Source organism: Ictidomys tridecemlineatus, chromosome 11, assembly GCF_052094955.1.
Source record: "Ictidomys tridecemlineatus isolate mIctTri1 chromosome 11, mIctTri1.hap1, whole genome shotgun sequence".
Lineage (NCBI taxonomy): Eukaryota > Metazoa > Chordata > Mammalia > Rodentia > Sciuridae > Ictidomys > Ictidomys tridecemlineatus.
Window position 1 is genome coordinate 17,616,368 of NC_135487.1, and position 20,754 is coordinate 17,637,121.

The following is a 20,754-nucleotide window of genomic DNA, read 5'->3' on the forward strand; positions in this document are numbered from 1 at the left end:
CTTCTTCCTCCGAGGAAACCTGGATGGAATCAGGAGCTGGTACGGGTTGGGGCTGATAGGGTGGGGGTGGGGTAACGATGTAGGGTCAGAGTGTCCCTGAGGACCTTGGATGAAAACCTGGGACTACACCTGTAATATAAGATCTAGGTTAAATGTACCTTCTTTTGGCCAACCCACATTGAGTGTTGGCCATTCTGCAGTACAAAGTGTTATCCATTTTTTCTTCTTGACTTCTACCGAGAGGTTATCTGCCCGATTCCGGACGTCCTGCCAATGGTTGAAGGTGAGACTCAAAAGGGGTTGTGATTGATTGCCCCATGTTAATTTTAGATGAGGAGATAGAATACAGAGACGGAAACAATAACACAATAATCACAATAACACTACAATCAGATCGAATAGAAAGAGCGCCGCCCAAATTCAAAACAAATGGCTTAGGCGGAGCAGAAGCCCCGCCGCTGCCTACAAAGACCAAATGGCTTAGGCGAAGCAGGAGCTTCGCTGCTGCCTACAAAGTGCTCCCCGGGACGTCTCCCGAGGTGGCAGGGGAGAAGTCCGAGTTCGTCAACTCCTTCTCAAGCTGCCCAAAATACAAAGCGACTACGCGTAATCGTACAAATGCAGCGCATAGAAACAAAGTATCAGCCAAGAGTTACAAACATTACAGACATAGAAGTGACACCAGACAACACGACAAACACGACATGAGCTGGCCAGCTTACCTCCCAGTGATGCCGGTGGTCCTAGGGCAGGGATCCGGATGGGGGGGGGCTATCTCGGTGGGACCTCCAATGAAAGACCCCCGTCCAATGAAAGACCCCCGTATCCCTGTCCAAGGAGAATCACACGAAACACTGGCTGCAAAAGCAAGAGGTTGGTTTATTGGGACACAGGCGCCTGCGGGTGCCCAGCAGAACCTCAGCCGGAGCTTTGGTGAACTGGCACACCGGGCTTGGGGATACAGAGATTTTTATAGGGTTTGGGACAGGTTTCGCGGGCGCGGGAAGCAACAGGTTTCTTATTGGTTTGTTTAAATCTAGCATATAGGCCACCTAGGGGGTACAGGTCTGCATTCCAAAAACCACAGGTCTGCATTCTATTCTTTCTGTTCCTGCTTATCTGTTCCGGTTTATTCATTCATGCCTCAGGATTCGGGTGCTCTGTTCTTCCACCGGTTGTCCGGAGAGCATGCCTGGCGCCTGAACCTGTTTATGGCCTGTCTGGTATCTTGGTTTCATATCTTGGCCTTAGGTAACTAGGCTGACTGGGCTAGGGTCTTTCACCTGGATGTTGCTTTGTACCCACCCTACAGGCACCTTAGTAGGGGGCAGAGGTGGTGGGGATGGAGAGAGAGGTGAGGAACATGGGGCCGCCGTAGTGTTGATGAGGAGGATGGGATCAAAGGGAGTAACCGGGGCTGCCCTCATTTCAGTTATAGCTTCAACCCAGAGCACTTGAATTTCCACAGAGAGGACAGGGCAAGCAGGCTGCCGGCAGGTAGCAACGACAGCCCTGCCTGCCCCAAAGACAGCCCGCAGGTTTCCCCTGGGATTCCAGTGCTGGGGGTGTAGTTCTAGGGTGGAGGAGAAGAATGACTGGGGCGCACTCTGGGCTCCTGTTCAAATGCAGAAACCGAGTAGCGGGCAACTGGAAGAAATACTCATGAGCGCCCTGCAGGCTGATTTCCTCTGTAAAAGACCTTGAGGCTCACCCGTGAGACCGCCTCGCCTCCGCCTGCTCCTTTGTCCCAGAGGTGGGAAAACGGGAAGTGGGGATGAACCCGATAAAATGTATAGGAAGGCGACAGCCTTACGGCTTTTTCAATGCCTGTTTAACATAGATTTTGATCAATGACTTTGGTGCTGTTTTACTGAAAGCTTCAGTATTTTCCTCCAAACATTACCCAGAATTGTACTTCATAAACTCCTAAGGTGACACACCAAATGGGTTTTTCTGCTACCAGGCCCCCTCCCCCACGGCAGGATTCTCTTTTCTGTTCAAACAAAACCTACTGAGCCGGGCAGCCATGTCGCACACCTGTAATCCTAGGAGTTTGAGAGGCTAGAGACAGGAGGATCGGGCGGATCGCGAGTTCAAAGCCAGCCTCAGCAATTTAGGGAGGCGCTAAGCAACTCAGTGAGACCCTGTCTCTAAATAAAAAATAAAATAGGGCTGGGGATGTGGCTCAGTAGTTGAGTGTTCCTGAGTTCAATCCCTGGTACCAAGATGATGATGATGATGATGATAATAGTAGTAATACCTACTGCCTACTGCATGTACTCTCCCCTTCCATGATTATCTGCAGATTTTATTCTTCAAATTTTGCGAAACAAAAACCCAGAATAAAATTGTCGAAGCAGGGAATCTAGTCTGATCTCCGGTTTCAGTACAATGTTAACTTAGCATGCGAATGGTCCTGGGTTTGATCCTCAGTGCAGGGGGGGGGGGTGGGAAAGGAATAATAACAGCATCCATTTCACAGAGGTTTTGTAAGAAGTGATGGGAGTACTGAGTGCAAAGCACCTTAACAGGGTGACTAGCATATAGACCGTAAATGTGGTTGTTTTGGGTTTTGTGGTCCTAACGCCAGGTGACGAGCTCTGTGAAAGCACAGTGTTCACTAGCAACACGGGGGTGGTCACAAGCAAAAGTTAAATGGCATCTTCGCCTGCTGTCCCTCTATTCATTCCCGTGAGTCCCAGCGGTAGGTGCCGGAGGCCTGGCTTTGCTCAGAGTCACGCCCCTTGGAGGGGACCGGCGCTGGAGCCAGGCTATTGTTGTGGCTGAGATTCTTTCCCAAAACGGAAAGCCTGAATTAGAGCCGAGCTGCTGTCTAATCTCCGTGGGTCTAAAGGAGGCCAGCCCAGCAAGGGGCCTCTCGTGGCGGGCCTCTCCCCTCCGTGGACCTCAGCTTCTCTCTAAGTCCTCTGGAACCTTCCCCACCCCTATGCAACCCCTCCCTAGCTTGTGCCCACGCTGAGACCCTGGCTCCAGCTGTCCTCTCCTCCAGCGACCCTCCCAGACTCCCCACCCCCAACTCCTCAGAAATCCCCTCCAGGCCCAGCCCAGATCCCCTCCTCTTTGAAGCTTCCACCCGCCCCTGGCAGAACCAATTCCCTCCCCGGGTCATCGGCTTTGTTCATCTGTCTCCAGCCCCATCGCCCCTCAATTGTGACCCCTCCCTCAGGAGGCTGCTGAGCTGCCGAGCTCCTGAGGGCAGTCACGTCTGGCCCAGCTGCTGACCCCAGCGCCTGGCAGGTAGCCCTAGTGATGTGCTGCTAGCAGCTGAGAGCCAAGCTGTGAGCTGGGGGGAAAGATCCAGGCCAGGGATGCCAGGAAGGTGTGGGAGGGCCAGGGAGGGTCAGGTCCACGGAGGATTGCAGGGCGCTTTCTCGGTCCCCACTGCTTGGCCTCCGCCTACCACAGCAGAGCAAAGTCCCACCGTTCCCATTGACATGAAAGGACCCCCAGAGAGGTTAAACTCCTGCCAGAGGCCACACAGTAGGTGAGTGGGAGGCCAGGATTGGAATCAAGGGCAGGACTGAGGTGTGAGTGGCTGTGGCCTGGTGAGGGAGGGGACACGGATCCCTCTGGGACAATGTGAGCGTGGGGTCTGGGGGCCTTCCGGACCTTTCTCATCATTCTGCTTCTCCATCCTCCTCCCTCCTAAAAGGAGCTGACTGACTCTGGCCCATTCCCAACCCACCAAGGTGCCGGGAATGAGGTCGGAAATAGGAAGGAAACATCCCCCCAGACGTGGCCTCCCCCTCACACCCCCCCAACCTCCTAGTCCCAGCTCTAGGGCCGGAAGGAGCCACTTTAAGGGATCTCCCTGGGGACCCATGACCAGAGAGAGAAATGACCCTGCTCACAGCAAGTGTGGCTGCTGAGAGACAGGCAGACGGGACAGACCGACCGCCACCTCCTCTCAACCTGCCCCTCCTCTCCGCCCCCCAGGGACTCTTTCAGAGCACCTCCCCCAGAAGGCCCCTTCCGCTTGACCTCTCCCCCAGGTCTCTGCCTGTGTGGCCCGGGGTCTGCTTGTCCCTCAGGACTTGTCCACTGGCTTTTTGGGACAGGTGCCGAGAGCAAGATTCTGGAGCCCCCCTCACCCAGCTCTGGGGGCTCCCAAGGGCAGAGTGGTGTCACTGCCCTGGGCCTGGGGGGCTCCCAGAGCAGGGCTGTCATCTCTCCTCTCTGACAGCACTCCTGAGGGTGGCCAGCCACTTCTAACTCACCGAGGGAGTCACTCTGTCTGGGCAGCACCTGTAGTGCCCCCCCTCCCTCTTTCTGAAGTCTAGCATCCATCCTGATCCCCAGAACAGAGCAGCGAGCCCCCACCTCCTGCTTTCCACCCAACCCGGATGCTCCTTTAAGACCAAAGGGATGCGGGCAGGCCAGGTTTCCTGCCATTGACAGCTTCCCAGCTGGGCCCTGCCCAGCTTCCCAGGGCTTAACCCCTTCACGCCCATACCAGGGGCTGCCGGTATCAAGAAACCACTTCACTGAATTATTTGGAAGATTAAATATTTTAATCATCGTGTGAAGTCTTTAGAAGACCTCCCAGCATGTACTAATCTCCTAGTAAAAGTTAGCTACTACTCCTTGGTGTGTGAGCTCGGGTAAGTTATTCAATCTCTCCAAGTTTCAGTCTCTTAAGCTGTAAATGGGAGAAATAATAAAACCCACTCCACAAAGTTAACAACACAATTCAGAAATGTCCTGCACAGCCAGGTGCAGTCTTAATTCCTGCAACTCTGGAAGCTGAGGGAGGAGGTTCTCAAAGTTTTTTTGTTTGTTTGTTTGTTTTTTTGTTTTGGTATTGAGGATTGAACCCAGGGGTGCTTAACCACTGAGCCACATCCCCAGCCCTTTTTTTATATTTTATTTAGAGACAGGGTCTTGCTGAGTTGCTAGGTGCCTTGCTAAATTGCTGAGACTGACTTTGAACCCATAATTCTCCTGCCTCAGCCTCAGGAGCCCACTGGGATTTCAGGCATGCACCACCAGGCCTGGCTGAGGATCTCAATTTTGAGATCAGCCTGGGCAATTTAGTGGGACCCTATCTCTAAATAAATAAACAAGACTGGGAATTTAGTTCTGTGCAGCGTTGAGAGCCACCAAGTCAAGATGGCGCCTGGCATTTTGCCAGAAACAGTGGTTGAGAAATAACGCCAGTGAGCCATTAAGATGATGATAATTAAGTTAAGCTGTGTATAATTATTAAGATAATGACTGATTGCTGTAACTGGATGATGCTAATTTGAAACAAGCTGTGTATTCAGTTGTGTATATGAACCTCTGCTGTCCAGCAATAAGGCGGCTCCTGCTACCCCGGGGTGCCCGCTACTTTTGAGTTCTCTCGGAGTTCCTGTTGAGTTCCCCTGGGGTTCTCGCCATAAAGTAGTTCCTGTTTTGAACCTACAAGTGGCTCGCGACCTCCCGGTTATTTGTGCCCAGCCAGACTGCGGCAGTGCAGAGCACCCCTGGATTCAATTCCCAGTATCACAATAAATAGATAGATAGAGAGAGAGAGAGAGAGAGATAGAAGTGCTAGAAGAGCCAGTCAATACTCTGGAGGCTGAGACAGGAGGATGGCAAATTTGAGGTCAGCCTCCACAACTTAGCGAGGCCTTGTCTCAAAATAAAAAATAAAAAGGGCTGGGGATGTAGCTCAGAGTTAAAACACCCCAGGATTTGCTCCCTAGCAACCCTCAAAAAAAAAAAAAAAAAAGAATTCAAGAAGAGAGGGAGGGGGGCTAGAGGTGGGCAGGACCTCACTGGTGTTACAGCTCTGGGTGCTGGAGAGTCTCCCTGCTGGGGAGAAGGAGCTCCCATGAAGTTAGAACTTCTTGAGATAAGAGGCATCAGAGAAGAGATTGTCTCAACCCTAGGAGTCCCCGAGTGGGACAAGAGGAGAATGGAAGCCAAAGGACAGAGGGTTGGCCCAGAAGCCTCCCCTGGGTGACACTCTGCCAAATCTTGCTGGGACACTCCACTCCCCAGCCCTGCACATCTGCAGCACTACTGCCCTCACCCTTAGCTGCGGATTCCTGGACTCAGCCCTGAGGAAAGCAGACTTGCTACCAACCAACACCCAGTCAAGAAAAAGCCTGAGCCTGACACAAAGGGGAAAATAGAACCCTGTTCTGCTTCCCTTCAATGAGAGCCACTGCTGAGGCCCAGCGGAGGGGCCCACATGAGCTGCACCCTCACTCCAGGCCTCTGGAGGGAGCCTGGGGATCAGGAGATCTTGTTTGGGGTCCTGGCAGAGTCCCAAGTTCACACTGCCTCCATGGTCAACCACTTACCCTAGCAGGGTCTGTCTGCCCATCATGAAACACAGGAGCTGGACCTGGTTCACTGGTCCCTTCAGCACCGAGGCTGTGATCAGGAAGGAGTTAACTGAGGCCAGGCTCTGGGTCAGAAAGGGTTAATCTGGGGAGGTGGAGGCTCTCTCAGCTTTTCCTGTGGAGAGTGAGGTTTGGCTGCCACCAAACTTACTTCCAGTCCCTGCTGTCCCTCCTGCCCTCAGTCTGGAACTGCTCAGGGACCCTGGCAATTCAGCCTCCCCACGCAGAGGTGAGTGCATCCTGAGCCCGGGGCTGGGGTGGGCAGGGAGGCTGGCACCTGGCCGCTGAGCCTAGAAGCTGGCCCCGTCCAGAGTAAAGCCTCCAGTTGGGTTGGGACCCCTAATTCCAGGACGAGGAGAGGTAAGCAAACGAATGGACGGGACAAGGACAGACATCAGGCTTCTAGGGTTGGCTGTCTGTGGCCAGCCATCAAAGCCAGGGAAGAGGCACCAGACATAGACTATTTTGGTCCTTGTGTTTAGGGGCTTTTTATAGCTTCCCTACTCAGGGCTGGGAAGAGGAGGGGACACAGGGAACCCACAAGGTCAGGCAAGCATAGTGCCTTCCTGGGACCTTGGAATCAGACCTGCTGCCCAGTACAGTCCTTGGGAGAAGGTGGGGGACACTGCCAGCATAGCTTCGCTGCCAGACGAGCCCCATCTCTGGCTAGGAACAGTCCTTTGTTGCCTCCAGATCCAAGGTCCCCTCAGTGTCCAGCACTAATGGGTCCCTCTCAGCTGAATGTGGGATGGGGGAGTAGGAGAACAGAGGTGGGGTGTGCTGAGCCATGTGGGTGGCCCATTCTGTTAACTGCCAAGGAAACTGTCAGCTTTTGATTTACAATCGCTCCTCATCCCCCTTCCCAGCACAAGGGAGGTGGAGGAGTAAGAGCAGGGTCAGAGGTCGCAGGGTGAGAAGGGGGCAGGGACCCGGAGGGCAGATTTCTGTGAGTGTAGGTCTTTAGGAAGAATTAGTGGAAGGAACTTTTTAGTGAGACAAAGGACTCATCTCTAATGGAAATGATTTGATTTGATAGTAGCAGGAACCAAAGCTGAATCCCACAGGGAAATTCTAATAGGTGAGGGATCCTATCTGAACCAGTTCTGGACAGTAAGGCGAGAGACCTGGGTTCCAGTCCAGGCCCCTAACTCTTAGAAGAACTGGAGCAAGCCCCCTCCTCTCTAGGCCAGTTTTCTGGCCAATAAAATGGAAATGCTGGGGTTGGACAAGGGGATGTTTACAGTTTGGTTTTCTGGAATCCCCTTGGCAGGGGCACACAGTGGCTGGCAGTAGCTGGCTGACATGACCTGGGGACCACCTCCCTCTCCTTCCTGGAGAGCCCTGCTGGGCCTGGGCAGGGCAGTTGGCTGCAATTACTGGAGGCTCCTACCCTGTGGTTATATCCCTGACCTCGGTGCTTGGGGGCGGGAAGGGTGGACCCTGCTGGAGCCAGCCTGTGACTGGGGAGTCTCCTTGTCTTGGGCTTAAAGTTGCCGATTGGGAAGAGGTATTTTTTCCGGTTAAGGCCACTTTCGGGAATTGGGCAGGGACCAGCCCCATTTCCTTTTCCAAGTGTCCTGTCTGCTGAGTTTGAGTGCATGGCCTTGTGGCCACACTGGGGCACTCTGAAAGAGGCATGTATTTTTGGGTGGCCAGAGAGTCCCCATCAAATATTTCTGAGGACAGGAAGAGGAGATAGCCTGAGCCTCTGCTCCCTGGACATGGACCCACTTGACTTGGGTGGGGGAAGGGTGGCTAGCTGATCCTATGCCCAGGAGTGCCAGAAGGCGGACAGGAACATCTCACATCCTCCTCCTGACCATTTTTCTCTCCTTGCTGGTCCCAGGAAGCCCCAGCTAACTGCTCTTGGCTCCTCTGACTGTGTACGTCTAGCGGCTTATGGGGCACTGTGCTGCCCAGTTCTGCCACGATGCTCCTGGCCTCTCCCTCCACCCCATCCAGGGGACGGACCCCCAGCGCAGTGGAGAGGCTGGAGGCCGACAAAGCCAAGTACGTCAAGACACACCAGGTGATAGTGCGGCGACAGGAGCCAGCCTTGCGTGGAGCCGCAGGACCGCTCACCCCGCACCCCTGCAATGAGCTAGGGTCCGCTGCATCGCCCAGGACGCCTGGACCGGCCCGTCGGGGCAGTGGCAGGCGGCAGCCAAGGCCGGACTCCCTCATCTTCTACCGCCAGAAGCGGGACTGCAAGGCTTCCGTGAACAAAGAGAACGCCAAGGGCCAAGGGCTGGTGCGGCGCCTCTTTCTGGGCATCCCCCGGGACGCTGCCCCGAGCAGCCCGGGTCCCACCGAGCGACCCGCAGCCCCAGGGGGCTGGCCCGCGCCCCAGGATGCCCCGGAGGCGGCAGGAAAGCGAGCGCTGTGCCCCACGTGCTCGCTGCCCCTGTCCGAGAAGGAGCGTTTCTTTAACTACTGCGGCCTGGAGCGCGCGCTGGTGGAGGTGCTGGGAGCGGATCGCTTCTCCCCGCAGAGCTGGGGCGCCGACGCCAGCCCCCAGGCCGGAACCTCGCCGCCGCCGCCCGGCTCCGGAGACACCAGCGACTGGACATCCAGCGACGGGGGCGCGGCCGGCCGGGACGCTGCGGGCGGTGGCGGCGGCTCGGAGGCGGCGGGCTCGGCGCGGGACGCGCGGCCCGCGGTGTCGGTGGTGGAGCGCAACGCGCGCGTCATCCAGTGGCTGTACGGCTGCCAGCGCGCCCGCGGCCCGCCGCGCGAGTCCGAGGTGTGACTGCAGCCGCCCCCGAGGCGACGCCCCGGGAGCTGGGAGCGCTGGCTGCACCTGGGCACCCGCGGAGACGCACGGCCTCGACGCGCGCGGCGCCTGTGGGCGAGCCCTTCCTCTGGATCTCGGTTTACTCCTCTGAACCTTGGGGAGGCGGGACCAAACGCGCCCGAAGTCCTTCCCAGGGCAGGCTGCGGAAGGGGAGGCAGCGACCTGGTGGCTGGTGTGGGGGGTGATGATGCCTGGAGTGAGATGGGAGCCAACCTACTGAATAAATCGAAACCGTTATTTAAGTGGGTCGTGAGTTTAGATTGGGGACAGGTGTTGAAGAAGAGGGTGAGCAGTTTTGCGTGGTTAAGCGTATCCGTTTCGGAGTGTGGGTTCCAGGCTGACTGTGAGACCCTGGGCAAGCACTTAACCTCTCTGGACAAAAGCTGCACCCCTTGGTTTTAAAAGGGAGGAGAGAGTAGTAGATCATAAAAAAATATTTGAATAGCAAAGTGCCTGGAATATAGAAAGTGCTCAATAAACAATAGCTGCTTTGACTACTATCAAATTGGTACCAACACTAATACGATCATTTTTGCCACCGACCCCAAAGTTGATCCAAACTAGAGCTAGGAATATCCGGGGAAGCGTCTGTTTCAGAAACCTGGGGTCCTATGATCCGCCCCCCATAGTCCTCGTTCCCAACGCTTTGCTGCCCCCTTGTGGTCAGTGGGTAAGAACGACTGAGACGCGAGGATCTGAAATTGTGGTCGCTACAAGGAGGGACCCTTCAAACCCGGATTTTGCCAGCCAGCAACCTTACAATCAGGTACTGCTTCCCTTTCTTTCAAGGATACACCGGTCGCATGTTTTCCTTTCAGACTCCCACTTCTAAGCCTTTGTTCACGCATTTCCTCCCTTGGCCTCGGTGTCCTTTCCCTCTCTCTACACTCATCACTCATCTCTAAAAAATTTCCTGGAAGCCTTCCTGAATTCCCCAGTCGGCCTCACCTCCTCCAAGCTCCCCTCTGCGGCCCTATTTTTGTGTCCCAATTTTTCACCTTTTGTGGGACCCGCCGGTAGTGAGTTCTCTCCTTAGTGTCTGACCTTTCCATAGTAGAGGGACCACCGGCCACGTTTGTTGAACCCAATGGGGCTGAGCCAGTAATGGAGCCAGTCCCTGCTTCCCGAAAAGTCACCCAGCCACCTTGACCTTTTAAATTTTATTTTATTTTCTATTTTGAAACAGGGGGGTCTGGCTAAGTTGCTGAGACTGGCATTGAACTTGCGATCCTCCTGCCTCAGCCTCCTAAGTGTCTGGAATTACAGGCGTGTGCCACCTGGTCATTTTACGCCAGCACTTTTGTGGGTAGAGGTGCGAGGACATCTCCAACTAGACCCCGCCTGAGACCCCCCACCCCCAAACAGCTTTTGCTTTTCCTGTTGCCCTGACAAAAACGCCGTCACACGAGGTGTAGGGCCACTTTTTTTTTTTTAATGGGGGCTGCGGAGGGCGGGTGCCCAGTTTGGGGGGCCGGCTAGTCACCTTTGGGCACGGCCTTCACCCTCATCTCGGCCAGTTTGTTGGTGAGGAAATCCCACTTGAAGCCGGCCGCAGGGTCCACCTCCCGAGGCTCCGGGCGCTCGTTGGCCTCCTCCCCGGCCTGGTCCTGGGGCTCCGGGTCCGCATTCGGGGTGGGTTCGGCGCCCCGCAGCATGGACGCGGCCGCGGTCTGCTGCTGATGCCACCTGCTGGCGAACGCATCCCAGAATCCCGGGCCGCGCGGCCCTGCCTCGGTGGCCCCCGCCTGCGAGGTGGGCTGCGCGGCCAGAGGGCTGCAGGAGAGGGGCAGGTGAGCGACAGGAGAGGGCCGGGTCCCCAGGGGCAGGCCAGGGGTCCCAGAAAGGAATAATGGACAGAGGCGGGAACCGAGTCGAGCAATGGGGCAGAGGGAGTCAGGAGGAAGTCACTTAGGGCCTGCGGGCAAGGGGAGGCACTGGGAAGGAGGGGCCTGGTTGGGTCGGGGGTCAGAGGATTAGGCCAGGGGTCTGGTGAGAAGAGACCAGAATCCCTGGAGAGAGCAGAGGGGGGGGGCTGTGAGAAGGGACCACGTGGCGGGGGCCGGAGGACCCAGGAGCAGCCGTCAGAGGAGGCCAAGAGGAGTGAGACCCAGACGTGGGGTGGGGGCAAGGGCTTGTGGAGCCCACTGGAGGGAATCGAGGTGGGACAGGGCAGAGAGGCTGGTTCTGGGATAAAGGAAAGGTGGGGCGACTAGGGACCTGGGAGAGACGGGTGGAGCAATCCCGAGGAAAGGGAAAATCCTAGACCCGAAGCTTAGGGGAGAGGGGGACTTGGGAGGTAGAGGGGAGATGTGGGGAAGGGGCTTCCTGGAAGGGGGTGAGGCTTGAAGTGGGAGCCTCAGGTCTGGGAAGAGCCTCCAGGACCAGGAGGGAGAGGGGGTGAGCTGGGGAGAGGAAAGAAAGCCCTGGGGCAGGTTGGATGGATGGGTCAGGAGGACCCTGGGGAAGAAAAGCAATCCCTGGGAGAGTGGACTGGGCTGGAGGAAAGGGCAGGCATGGAGTGGGTGCCGGTGCCAGAGCCAGAGCTGGGGAAAGAGGCTTGTGTCCAACCCCCTGCCCCTGAGCATCAAAGGCTTTCCAAAGCAGTGATTCCCAAACTAGTGTGCCTCTCAGTCCCCTGAGATCCTCGGGGCACTACCCATGCCTCCTGAATCTCAATCTGTGGAAGAGGGTTCCAGAATTTGTTGGTCACATGTTCCCTTGGAGGATGAGGGTTGTTCTGAACCACTCTCTCTTGTATGTTGCAAACACCTAGAGGACCTCTCAGTTAGGATTCTCAGGAGATGGCCTCTCCCCAGTGGTGGGGAAAGACAGCCCATAAACACCCTCCAACTTCAGTCCCAACTGCTGGTAAGTTCCTGAGATCTAACCCAAACTCCCAGATACACTGTGCGAGTGTCCTGCTGAGAAAAATGGAAGGTCAGCAGCTGCCCCTCCCCAGCCCTCCGTGGTTAGAAAGAGAAAGAGATCAGAAGGAAATGACATGACAGCAGAGAGACCCCAGGCCCTACTGGAACTGCCCACTGCGCGCGAACACACACACACACACACACATACTGGTCAGCACAGGGCTCTGGTGGCAGCAGCTTGTCCTCATCTTCTTTGTTAAACAGAGATGACATTGTCAGCCAGCCTTTCACCCCGACTCCCTGAACCTGGGAGAGAGGGGCTGGGAGTCAGGGAAGGGCCCGGCTCAGCCTCCCAGGGCTCCACAGCAGCCTCCAGGAGTTCCCCAGGGTTTGGGTGGAAGAAGGGAGAACTCACCCTGCGGGCCAGCTGTGACACGGGACTGAAGGCCTCCTCAGCAGGTTCTGCTGTCTCAGACTCCACTAAAGCTGGGTTCTCCCTCTGAGACACAAAACCCCCATAGAGCACGAGAGAAGCCCCAGAAAGTGGGACCTCCCTTCTCATGGCCAGCCTGGTACACACAGGCACCCCAACCCCACAGAACTTAACACACACCTGCATACCTCATACCTCCGTGAAGGCACGTGGGACTGTCCACAGGTACGTACACATGTATGATAAACCCTGCAGACACCCTTGAGCACACATACAGCCCACCCACAGACACATCTAGATGCCCCCAGAAACATGTGGGCAAGGGTATGGTGATGTAGACAGACATAGCTGGCCACGAGCATGCCCCCACAGGGCCGAAGCTCTTCCCCTGTATGTGCCACAGGGCACCTGCATGACTCATGAAGTCATGCCTCACACCCTTACACATGGACAACTGCAGACAGCTGCACAAAGGCCCATCCTCAGCACACAATCCTCTCCACCTACCCACGGACACCCAGACACACACATCACACAAGCAGAAGGCTGACAGGTGTGTGCTCCAGCCCAAACCCCAGCACCTGCAGGTACCTGGATCCAATTCGCAGTGCAGAAGCCCCCCACTGGGGCTTCCTCCTGGAGTCCCATCCCAGACTTCCACACAGGCCCTACTTTGGACACCAACCTGTCTAGACATACACTTATCCACACATACCCACCCCAAAGGACTAGTTCCTGTCCCTGCCACATCTGTTTGTTTGACTGCTACTTATAACAGTTTCCAGACATAGTTTTTTTTTTTTTTTTTGGTTCTGGGGATTGAACTCAGGGGCACTTGACCACTGAGCCACATCCCCAGCCCTATTTTGTATTTATTTTGAGACAGGGTCTCACTGAGTTGCTTAGCCCCTTGCCATTGCTGCAGCTGGCTTTGAACTGGAGATCCTTCTGGCTCAGCCTCCTGAGCCGCTGGGATTACAGGCGTGCGCCATCATGCCAGGAGACCTAGAGGTTTTTTTTGTTGTTGTTGTTGCTGTTTTGTTTTGTTTTGGACTAGAAATTGAACCCAGATGAGTTTTACCACACTGAGCCACATCCAAGCCACCCCCTTTATTTTTTATTTTGAGACAGGATCTCACTAAGTTGATAAGGACCTTGCTAAGTTGTTGAGGCTGGTTTTGAACTTGTGTTCTTGGGATTCTCCTGATTCAGCCTCCGAGTAGCTGGGATTACAGGCATGCAGAGCCTTTTTTTTTTTTTTTAAATCAGAACAAAGCATGATGTAAGTTTGGTTTTGATGTGACACTGCTACAATGACACAGTGCTCAGAGTTCAAGTGCCACACCCCTACCCCTAGTACCAGAGGGCTCACTACCTCTCAAGGCAAGCCATCCCACTTCTGCTTAGCTCTGCTTATTAGAAAGTTGTGTCAAGGGCTGGGGATGTGGCTCAAGCGGTAGCGCACTCGCCTGGCATGCGTGCGACCCGGGTTCGATCCTCAGCACCACATACAAAAAAAGATGTTGTGTCCGCCGAAAACTAAAAAAAAAATATTAAAATTCTCTCTCTCTCTCTTAAAAAATAAAATTAAATTAAAAAAAAGAAAGTTGTGTCAAGCCACATATACTGAGTGTGGCTACGGCCTACTGGTCTTAGAAGAATTTCTTCTATGCACAGCCCTTGGGGTCGATGGAGACAGTGGCCACTCCTCCCACAGCCACAGTTCTTCTTTCCTTCCTCAGTTTTCTTAGGTGTCCTGGCGTCTGACTGCACCATGCTGCTTGCTATCCCTGTATGTGCCTACAGTTACTGTACAAATGTGCCTCTCCCTCTCTTAGAGCCCATCTCTTGCTCCTCTTTATGTCCCTCCTGCTGCCCTGTCCATGCCCCACCCAGCAGGCATGAAGGGTACCCACCTCCTCTGCCAGGTCCTCCTCAGATTCCCCACTCAGGGTCTGTAGCACTTTGGACTTGTAGGTTTTCCAAAAGGCCTGGTTCATAGCTGCAAGGGAAAGGAGCCTGGCACCCTGGCACAGAAGGTGGTGACTCAGTGGGCACCTGTAGATCTGGCTCTGGGAACTTGGTGGGGCCAAGAGCCTGTCCCAGCGATCGGGTGACTTCATTAAAGATGCACCAACCTCCCTAATTGGCACAATGCCCAGCAGGTGAAACTGATCCAAAGGAGTCTGAGAAGGGGTTGACTTCTGTCAATGTAGTCTCTTGTCTTGACCCATATTGGCCACCAATACTAAAGACATCTCTCTGAAGAGGTCGCCTTCCTGGGTTTAGGAATATTTTAAGGTTGTCAATCTCTTGGAATGGCTTCAGACAAATTCTCTTTATTTGCATAGTCCTTAGGTTGATGACATACACTGGTGTCCCCATACCAGCTATGTCCTTGGCAGGGCCACTCTGTCCCCACTCAGCCTTCATGAACAGGAGTGGGAAGATCCTCGGACCCTGTCAGCACCTTGGGCTTACATTTCACTTCTTTGTCCCGGCCTGGAAACTTATTCTTTTCCCTAGGGATGCACGTGCCTCTCTGTCTCTGTTTCCTGGCAACAGGTTCCAAAGAGCTGGAGCCCCTGAATTATTGCTGAGCTTCTCTGGCACCGTCCAGTGGAGTTGTCTCTAGCCAGTCTGGTAGGCACCAGGACCCAATGAATGAGGAATGGCCCTCTGGCATTCGCCCCTCCTGTGAGCCTACAACATTTAGTTATCTCTGCCCTTGCTGTACGCCCTCTCCTGGGAAGTCCAGCCCAGAGAAAAGAGGCAGCAATAGGGGTCTTTCTGTGAGTGTCTGCTCTTGCGAGAGAGTTAAATGACGGGAGACCCGGGTGCTGGAGTCTTTGGGTAGGAACAGTGCCTCCTCTTGGATTTGCCTGGCGGACAGGCGGAGGACAGAGACTTAATAGAATAACTGGGAAGAGGCGAGAAGGGGTGAGGGCTTGCCAGGGGCTGCAGGTATCTCGGAAAGCCTTGTTGGAGCCGGGATCCCAAACTCAATCACTCGTCATTTATTAATTTATTCGTTTTACATGCATTATCAGTGCCTTCCAGAGATGCTTAAAGCTTAGACCCTCCACCGTAGGGTTTAAGGTGTGGGAACCAGGAAAGGATGATGGCGCCGCGCCGGGGCGCGCAGTGCAGCAGGACCCGCCCGGAACCCCACAGGCGCAGGTTGCTCCCCGCCCTCCCCAGCTACGCGAGGCCTCCCGCCCGTGGGAAAGCAGGCTCCGTCACGCCCGTCCGCCGCCGCCTGGGGGCGCTAAAGTCGCGGACCGTGCGAGTGACGTCATCAGAAACAGTCGGGCAGGTCCGGCCCCGCCCCCGGGCGTCTCGTGACGTCATTGAGCTTTAGGGAAGCGCGTACACGTGCGGCCCCCTCTCTGCTCCCGGCCTTCTTGTCCCGCTGTCACTGGCCATGGGTCGCTCCCGCCGCACAGGCGCGCACCGAGCGCACTCCTTAGCCCGCCAGATGAAGGCTAAGCGGCGGCGACCCGACCTGGATGAGATTCACCGCGAGCTGCGGCCGCAGGGTCCGGCACCGGCAAAGCCCAACCGGAACACAGAGCCCGACCCTGACCTGCCGGGGGGCGGCCTGCATCGCTGTCTGGCCTGCGGGTGAGTCGCGGCCGAGGCCAGCGTGGGGCGAGAGAGGGTCTGTTGTACTGGCTGGGAGCTGTGAGGGCCGGGCCACGCAGGATCTCCTCTCTGGACCAGTGGGTCAGCTCCTCTCCCATCCATCCCTCCAGCCCCGGAGCCTGGCGTCGGGGAATGAGCTAGGGTCAGGGAGACAGGCGTACCTGAGAAGCATCACCTCCTCAGTCTTCTCACCCTCTCCTTGCAGGAGGTACTTTGTCGATTCTGCCAACCTGAAGACCCACTTCCGATCCAAAGACCACAAGAAAAGGTATGAAGGAGTAAGAAGAGTGTTGATGCGTGGGTGTGGGGCATGCAGGGCATGCTGGGCATGCACTTGGTAAGCTCCCAACTCGTGTTCTTCTTTTTCCCCAGGCTGAAGCAGCTGAGCATCGAGCCCTACAGTCAGGAAGAGGCAGAGAGGGCAGCGGGCATGGGTTCCTATGTGCCTCCCCGGCGACTGGCAGTGCCCACAGAAGTGTCCACTGAAGTCCCTGAGATGGACACATCTGCGTGACAAGACCTGAGGATTCAGGGCAGCGGGGCTGCCTATGGACAGCGGTGTAAGGGCTAGGCTGGGAGAGAGTGTGCCAATCTCTTTGGATTCTGGGTTTGGCCTCCTCTGGGTGCCTCTCCCCCAATAAAGGAACTGGACAAAGTGCTTACCTCTGATTCTAACTTCCAGGCCACATCTGGCTGCAAAGTCCTGCCCTATTAGGAGTCCTCAGCTGCCTTCTACTCCTTACTTGGTCCAGCTTTGGAAGCTACATCCCTTCCCTCCTGGAGTCTTAGCATCTCACCTGGACCCCAGATGCAGTGTGAAGTGGGGGAGTAGGATAAGATTTATTCTATTCTGCTTCCAATGAGGGCAAGGACTGATTCCTAGAAAAGGAGGTTTTGAGACTGCAGTCTCCTCCTGAGTCACCCACCTCCAAAGCCCAGGTGAGAGGCGGCCAGCCTTGTCATGGGGCCTGTGCTGGCGGCTGCTGTTGCCCCACCATCTTCCAGACGGCATAGCAGGAGCCGCCCAGCCCGAGGACAGCCAGCAGCGTAGCCACAACCCCAGCCAGCGGACTCCGGGGCTCTGCCTTCAGCTTTCCGGCTACCTGCATCTAGGGTGAAGGTGTAGCTGAGGGGTCGATGGAGACTTCTAGGCAGGCAGAAGCAGGGACGGTGCAGCTGAGTGAGGGCAGTACGGGCACCATTGCCGCCCCAGGGAGATTCCACCCCTGTCCCTCTCGCTTCACTGCCCATCTGGGTTCTGGCTAGTCAGGCGGCAGGGAACGTGACAGCCTGGCTATTGGGGGTATCAAGGGGAACTGTTGGGAAAAAGGGGTCAGTGGTGCCAGAAACCATCAGTTAGGAGTACTTACCTGTAGTACCCGGAAGTAGCCTGGGGTCAGGCGTCGAAATCGCATGGTGGGAGCCACCGATCTCCTAGGCTGCCTGAGGGATGCTAGCAAACATGAAGACCAGTGGTGTTCTTGGTACCAAGAAGTGGAAATGAGGGTACAAGGGTCTCTGACCTCCCATATGCACAAAAGCCATGCCCTCAGAGGATGCTCACCCGTGACTGGCCTGCTGCGATCTGGCAGGGGGAGGGACCGCTGGATCTTTAAATCTGGTCCCTTCCCCCACTGACTGCCATCCTGCCAGCCTTGGAAGCAGCTGTCAGGAGAGATCAGCATCAGGCCTGAGCAGCACCTCCCCCATTCACCAGGGAGGCCAGGCCAGATTGGCAGGAGTGGCCTTGGCTGCCAGTGCTCAGGAATCCCAGGCCCGAGCAGGTACTGGGCAGGTTTCCCTCAGCTCTGGTCCAGACCCTATCCCTACCTCAGATAATAGATGCCACCAATCAGGAGCGACAGGGTACGTTATTAGTCTTTCTTTTATTAGCAGTACATCTTTTCTATTTGGTTTCTATATGATCAACCATATGTGCCCTCTTCCTTGGAAGGAGGGCACATTTCACCACCTCCTTCAAGACAAAGTTCCTGCAAGGACTTCCCTATCCTCAGCTTGGGAACAATAATAAAAAGATCTGTATATATTGATTGAGCTCTCCACAGTATGTTAAAATAGTAAACTGAGGCATGTCAGTCCATGCCTGTAATCCCAGGGATTCAGGAGGCTGAGGCAGGAGGATCTTAAGTTTAAGGCCAGCCTCAGCAACTTTGTGAGGTCCTTAGCAATTTAGCAGGACCCTGTCTCAAAAACAAAAAATAAAAAGGGCTTGGGATTTAGCCCAGTGGTAAGTAAAGTGCCCCTGGGTTGAATTCCAAATACCAAAAAAAAGAAAGAAAAAAAATTGGACTGGGTTCTCCACCTCCGCCTGGTGCCAACTCAGGATAAGGATTTGATGACAGGATGGTGGAGACAAATATGTCTACCACCCTGTACGAAGGCTCTGTTAGAGTTTACTGGGCTCACCCAGAGTGTCCTGGGGTGGCTGTTGTATAAAGAGGCAAAAATGTTAAAGGAGGATATAGCATGGCCCTAGGGACATAGACATCACAGGGCAGGAAGACAGTAGGTAAAGGACAAAGCCAGAGAAGTGAGGGGAGGGCCACAAATTCTGAACCTACTCATTCACAAGTGGAAGGAGGCAAGGCCTGTGGGGATCTGTTCCCCTTGAAGGAAGTAGCTGCCATTCCCTTCTTGCTGATACCAAATGTGAAGGTGGGAGGGGGTCCTCAGAGCTGGCCAAGTTCCAGAGAGACTGGAGATCTCAATTTGGATATGAAATATTCAATGAGGACAACTAACACACATGCTACACTGCACGGGCCTTCCTTGGGTCCACTGGAATTCAGACTGTGAGCTACAGGTAGGATATCTGCAGGCTTTGAAGTTCTGGGTGTCAGGGCACTAAAGATAGAGATCTTTTAAAAATTATATATATACACACACCACACTCATACATACTGGGGATTGAACCTACTATCTTTCTTATCCCCGCATCCCCTCCCCTCTCCTGCTTTACTTCCCTCTGCCTAATCTAAGGTAATGCTATTCTTCTCTAGTGCCCCCCCCCACATTGTGAACTAGCATCCGCATATTAAAGAAAACATTCGAGGATTGGGCTTATTTTGCTTAGCATGATATTCTCTATTCATTTACTGGCGAATGCCATAATTTCACTCTTCTTTAAAGCTGAGTAATATTCCATTGAGTATATATACCACATTTTCTTTGTCCATTCATCTATTGAAGGACACCTAGGTTGGTTCCATAGTTTAGTTAATGTGAATTGAGCTGCTATAAACATTGACATGGCTGCATTACTGTAGTATGCTGATTCTCAGCCTTTTTAAAATCTATTTATTTTGTGACTGAGTTTCAGTTGTTGAAGGCCTCAGTATATTGCTGAGTTTGACCTTGAACCCGTGATCTTCCTGCCTCAACCTTGTGAGTTATAGAAATTACAGGCACATGCCATGGCAACCAAGCCCAAGATAGAGATTTTGAAGGCAGCACAGCCAGAGGCAGGCTCTAGGAAGCCCTCCAGGCCCCTTCCCACAGAATTACAGCAATAACAATTAAAATCTACCACATGGGATAGATTTAAAACTATTTAAAGGATGTTTTCACACCTCTACTGTCTAAGTGTCCCCCCTTTAAAAGCAGAAAACAGGTACAGCTGGGTGCAGTGGTGCTGTCCTATAGTCCTAGTAGCTCAGAAGGCTGAGGCAGGAGGATGACAAACCAGCCTCAGCAATTTAGCAAGCCCCTAAGCAACTTAGTAAGGCCCTGTCTCAAAATATATAAAGGTCTGGGGATGTGGCTCAGCAGTTAAGTGCAGCTGGGTTCAATCCCTAGTACCACTTCCCACCCCCAGAAGAAAAGAAACAGGTACAGAGAATTGTAGAAGTTGGACTCATTTATGCTGCACCTGAGCCTGGAACTTATTCTGCTTCCAAAGTCCTAGGAGTCTCCTGGCTTGAAATGGTGAATACTTAGTATTAATGATGATGAATACTTAGTGTGTACCAGACATTTTTCTTACATGAAGGCTTTTATCTGGGCTTCAGAATTAAGGGGATTAAAAAAAAGGAATTAAGGGGAATTCATAAAGTTGGGTGGTAAAGAAATATATCTATATATTTATTTTCACTAATCTCTAACCAAAATTTGTCTTTTTTTTTTTTTTTTGTACTGGAGATTTAGTCTAGGGGCAATAATTTACCACTAAGCTATATCCCCAGCCCTCTAAAATGGCAAAGGCTGGCGGCAAATTTGCAGTCCTCCTGTCTCAACCTCTCAAATTGCTCCAGCTTTACCAATTCCTTTTATGTGGATTAAAGTAGTAACATTATCTTTGGCTTTGTCATCAACAGAAATTCCATATTTTCATATCAAATTGTAGTTATTGAAATATTTATGTTCACAATTGTTTCACAATCATGGTAATTATTAACCCACGGTTAAACCAGATCTGATGGCACTCTCTATTTCAGACCCTTCTTTGATATAGCAGCCACTCATTGGGCACCTACCAATGATAATTGGCAGTTCAGAGACCAAATGGTGAATCCACCTGTTCTCATGCTGGTGACCCAGGCTTCTCCATTACTCTTCTGCATCCTTCACCTTGCTTCTTTCATCCTAGTGCTGGGGATTGAACCCAGAAATTTGTGCACACTAGCCAAGTGCTCTACCACTGAC

The 20,754-nt window shown here is 53.9% G+C and overlaps 4 protein-coding genes across 4 annotated transcripts; 2 read left to right on the forward strand and 2 right to left on the reverse strand.

The window, feature by feature from the left end:
* The first annotated feature begins 6,343 nt into the window (after positions 1-6,343).
* Fam110d (family with sequence similarity 110 member D) lies at positions 6,344-9,652 on the forward strand. Its single transcript, XM_005318078.4, has 2 exons — positions 6,344-6,582; positions 8,200-9,652. Exon 2 carries the CDS (start codon positions 8,284-8,286, stop codon positions 9,100-9,102), a length of 819 nt encoding a protein of 272 aa, XP_005318135.2. The 5' UTR covers positions 6,344-6,582; positions 8,200-8,283; the 3' UTR covers positions 9,103-9,652.
* Positions 9,653-10,557: 905 nt separating this feature from the next.
* On the reverse strand, positions 10,558-15,294 carry C11H1orf232 (chromosome 11 C1orf232 homolog). Its single transcript, XM_040288149.2, has 4 exons — positions 14,364-15,294; positions 12,430-12,513; positions 12,223-12,320; positions 10,558-10,920 (listed from the first exon to the last, which is right to left on the reverse strand). Exons 1-4 carry the CDS (start codon positions 14,568-14,570, stop codon positions 10,623-10,625), a joined length of 687 nt encoding a protein of 228 aa, XP_040144083.1. The 5' UTR covers positions 14,571-15,294; the 3' UTR covers positions 10,558-10,622.
* A 147-nt stretch (positions 15,295-15,441) lies between these two features.
* LOC120890673 (transmembrane protein ZNF593OS) lies at positions 15,442-17,697 on the reverse strand. Its single transcript, XM_078025648.1, has 3 exons — positions 17,463-17,697; positions 17,019-17,201; positions 15,442-16,488 (listed from the first exon to the last, which is right to left on the reverse strand). Exons 1-2 carry the CDS (start codon positions 17,505-17,507, stop codon positions 17,052-17,054), a joined length of 195 nt encoding a protein of 64 aa, XP_077881774.1. The 5' UTR covers positions 17,508-17,697; the 3' UTR covers positions 15,442-16,488; positions 17,019-17,051.
* On the forward strand, positions 15,872-16,750 carry Znf593 (zinc finger protein 593). The gene is made up of 3 exons (XM_005317635.4): positions 15,872-16,071; positions 16,298-16,360; positions 16,465-16,750. The coding sequence occupies exons 1-3, from the start codon at positions 15,872-15,874 to the stop codon at positions 16,604-16,606; spliced, it is 405 nt and encodes a 134-aa protein (XP_005317692.2). The 3' UTR covers positions 16,607-16,750.
* Positions 17,698-20,754: the final 3,057 nt, after the last annotated feature.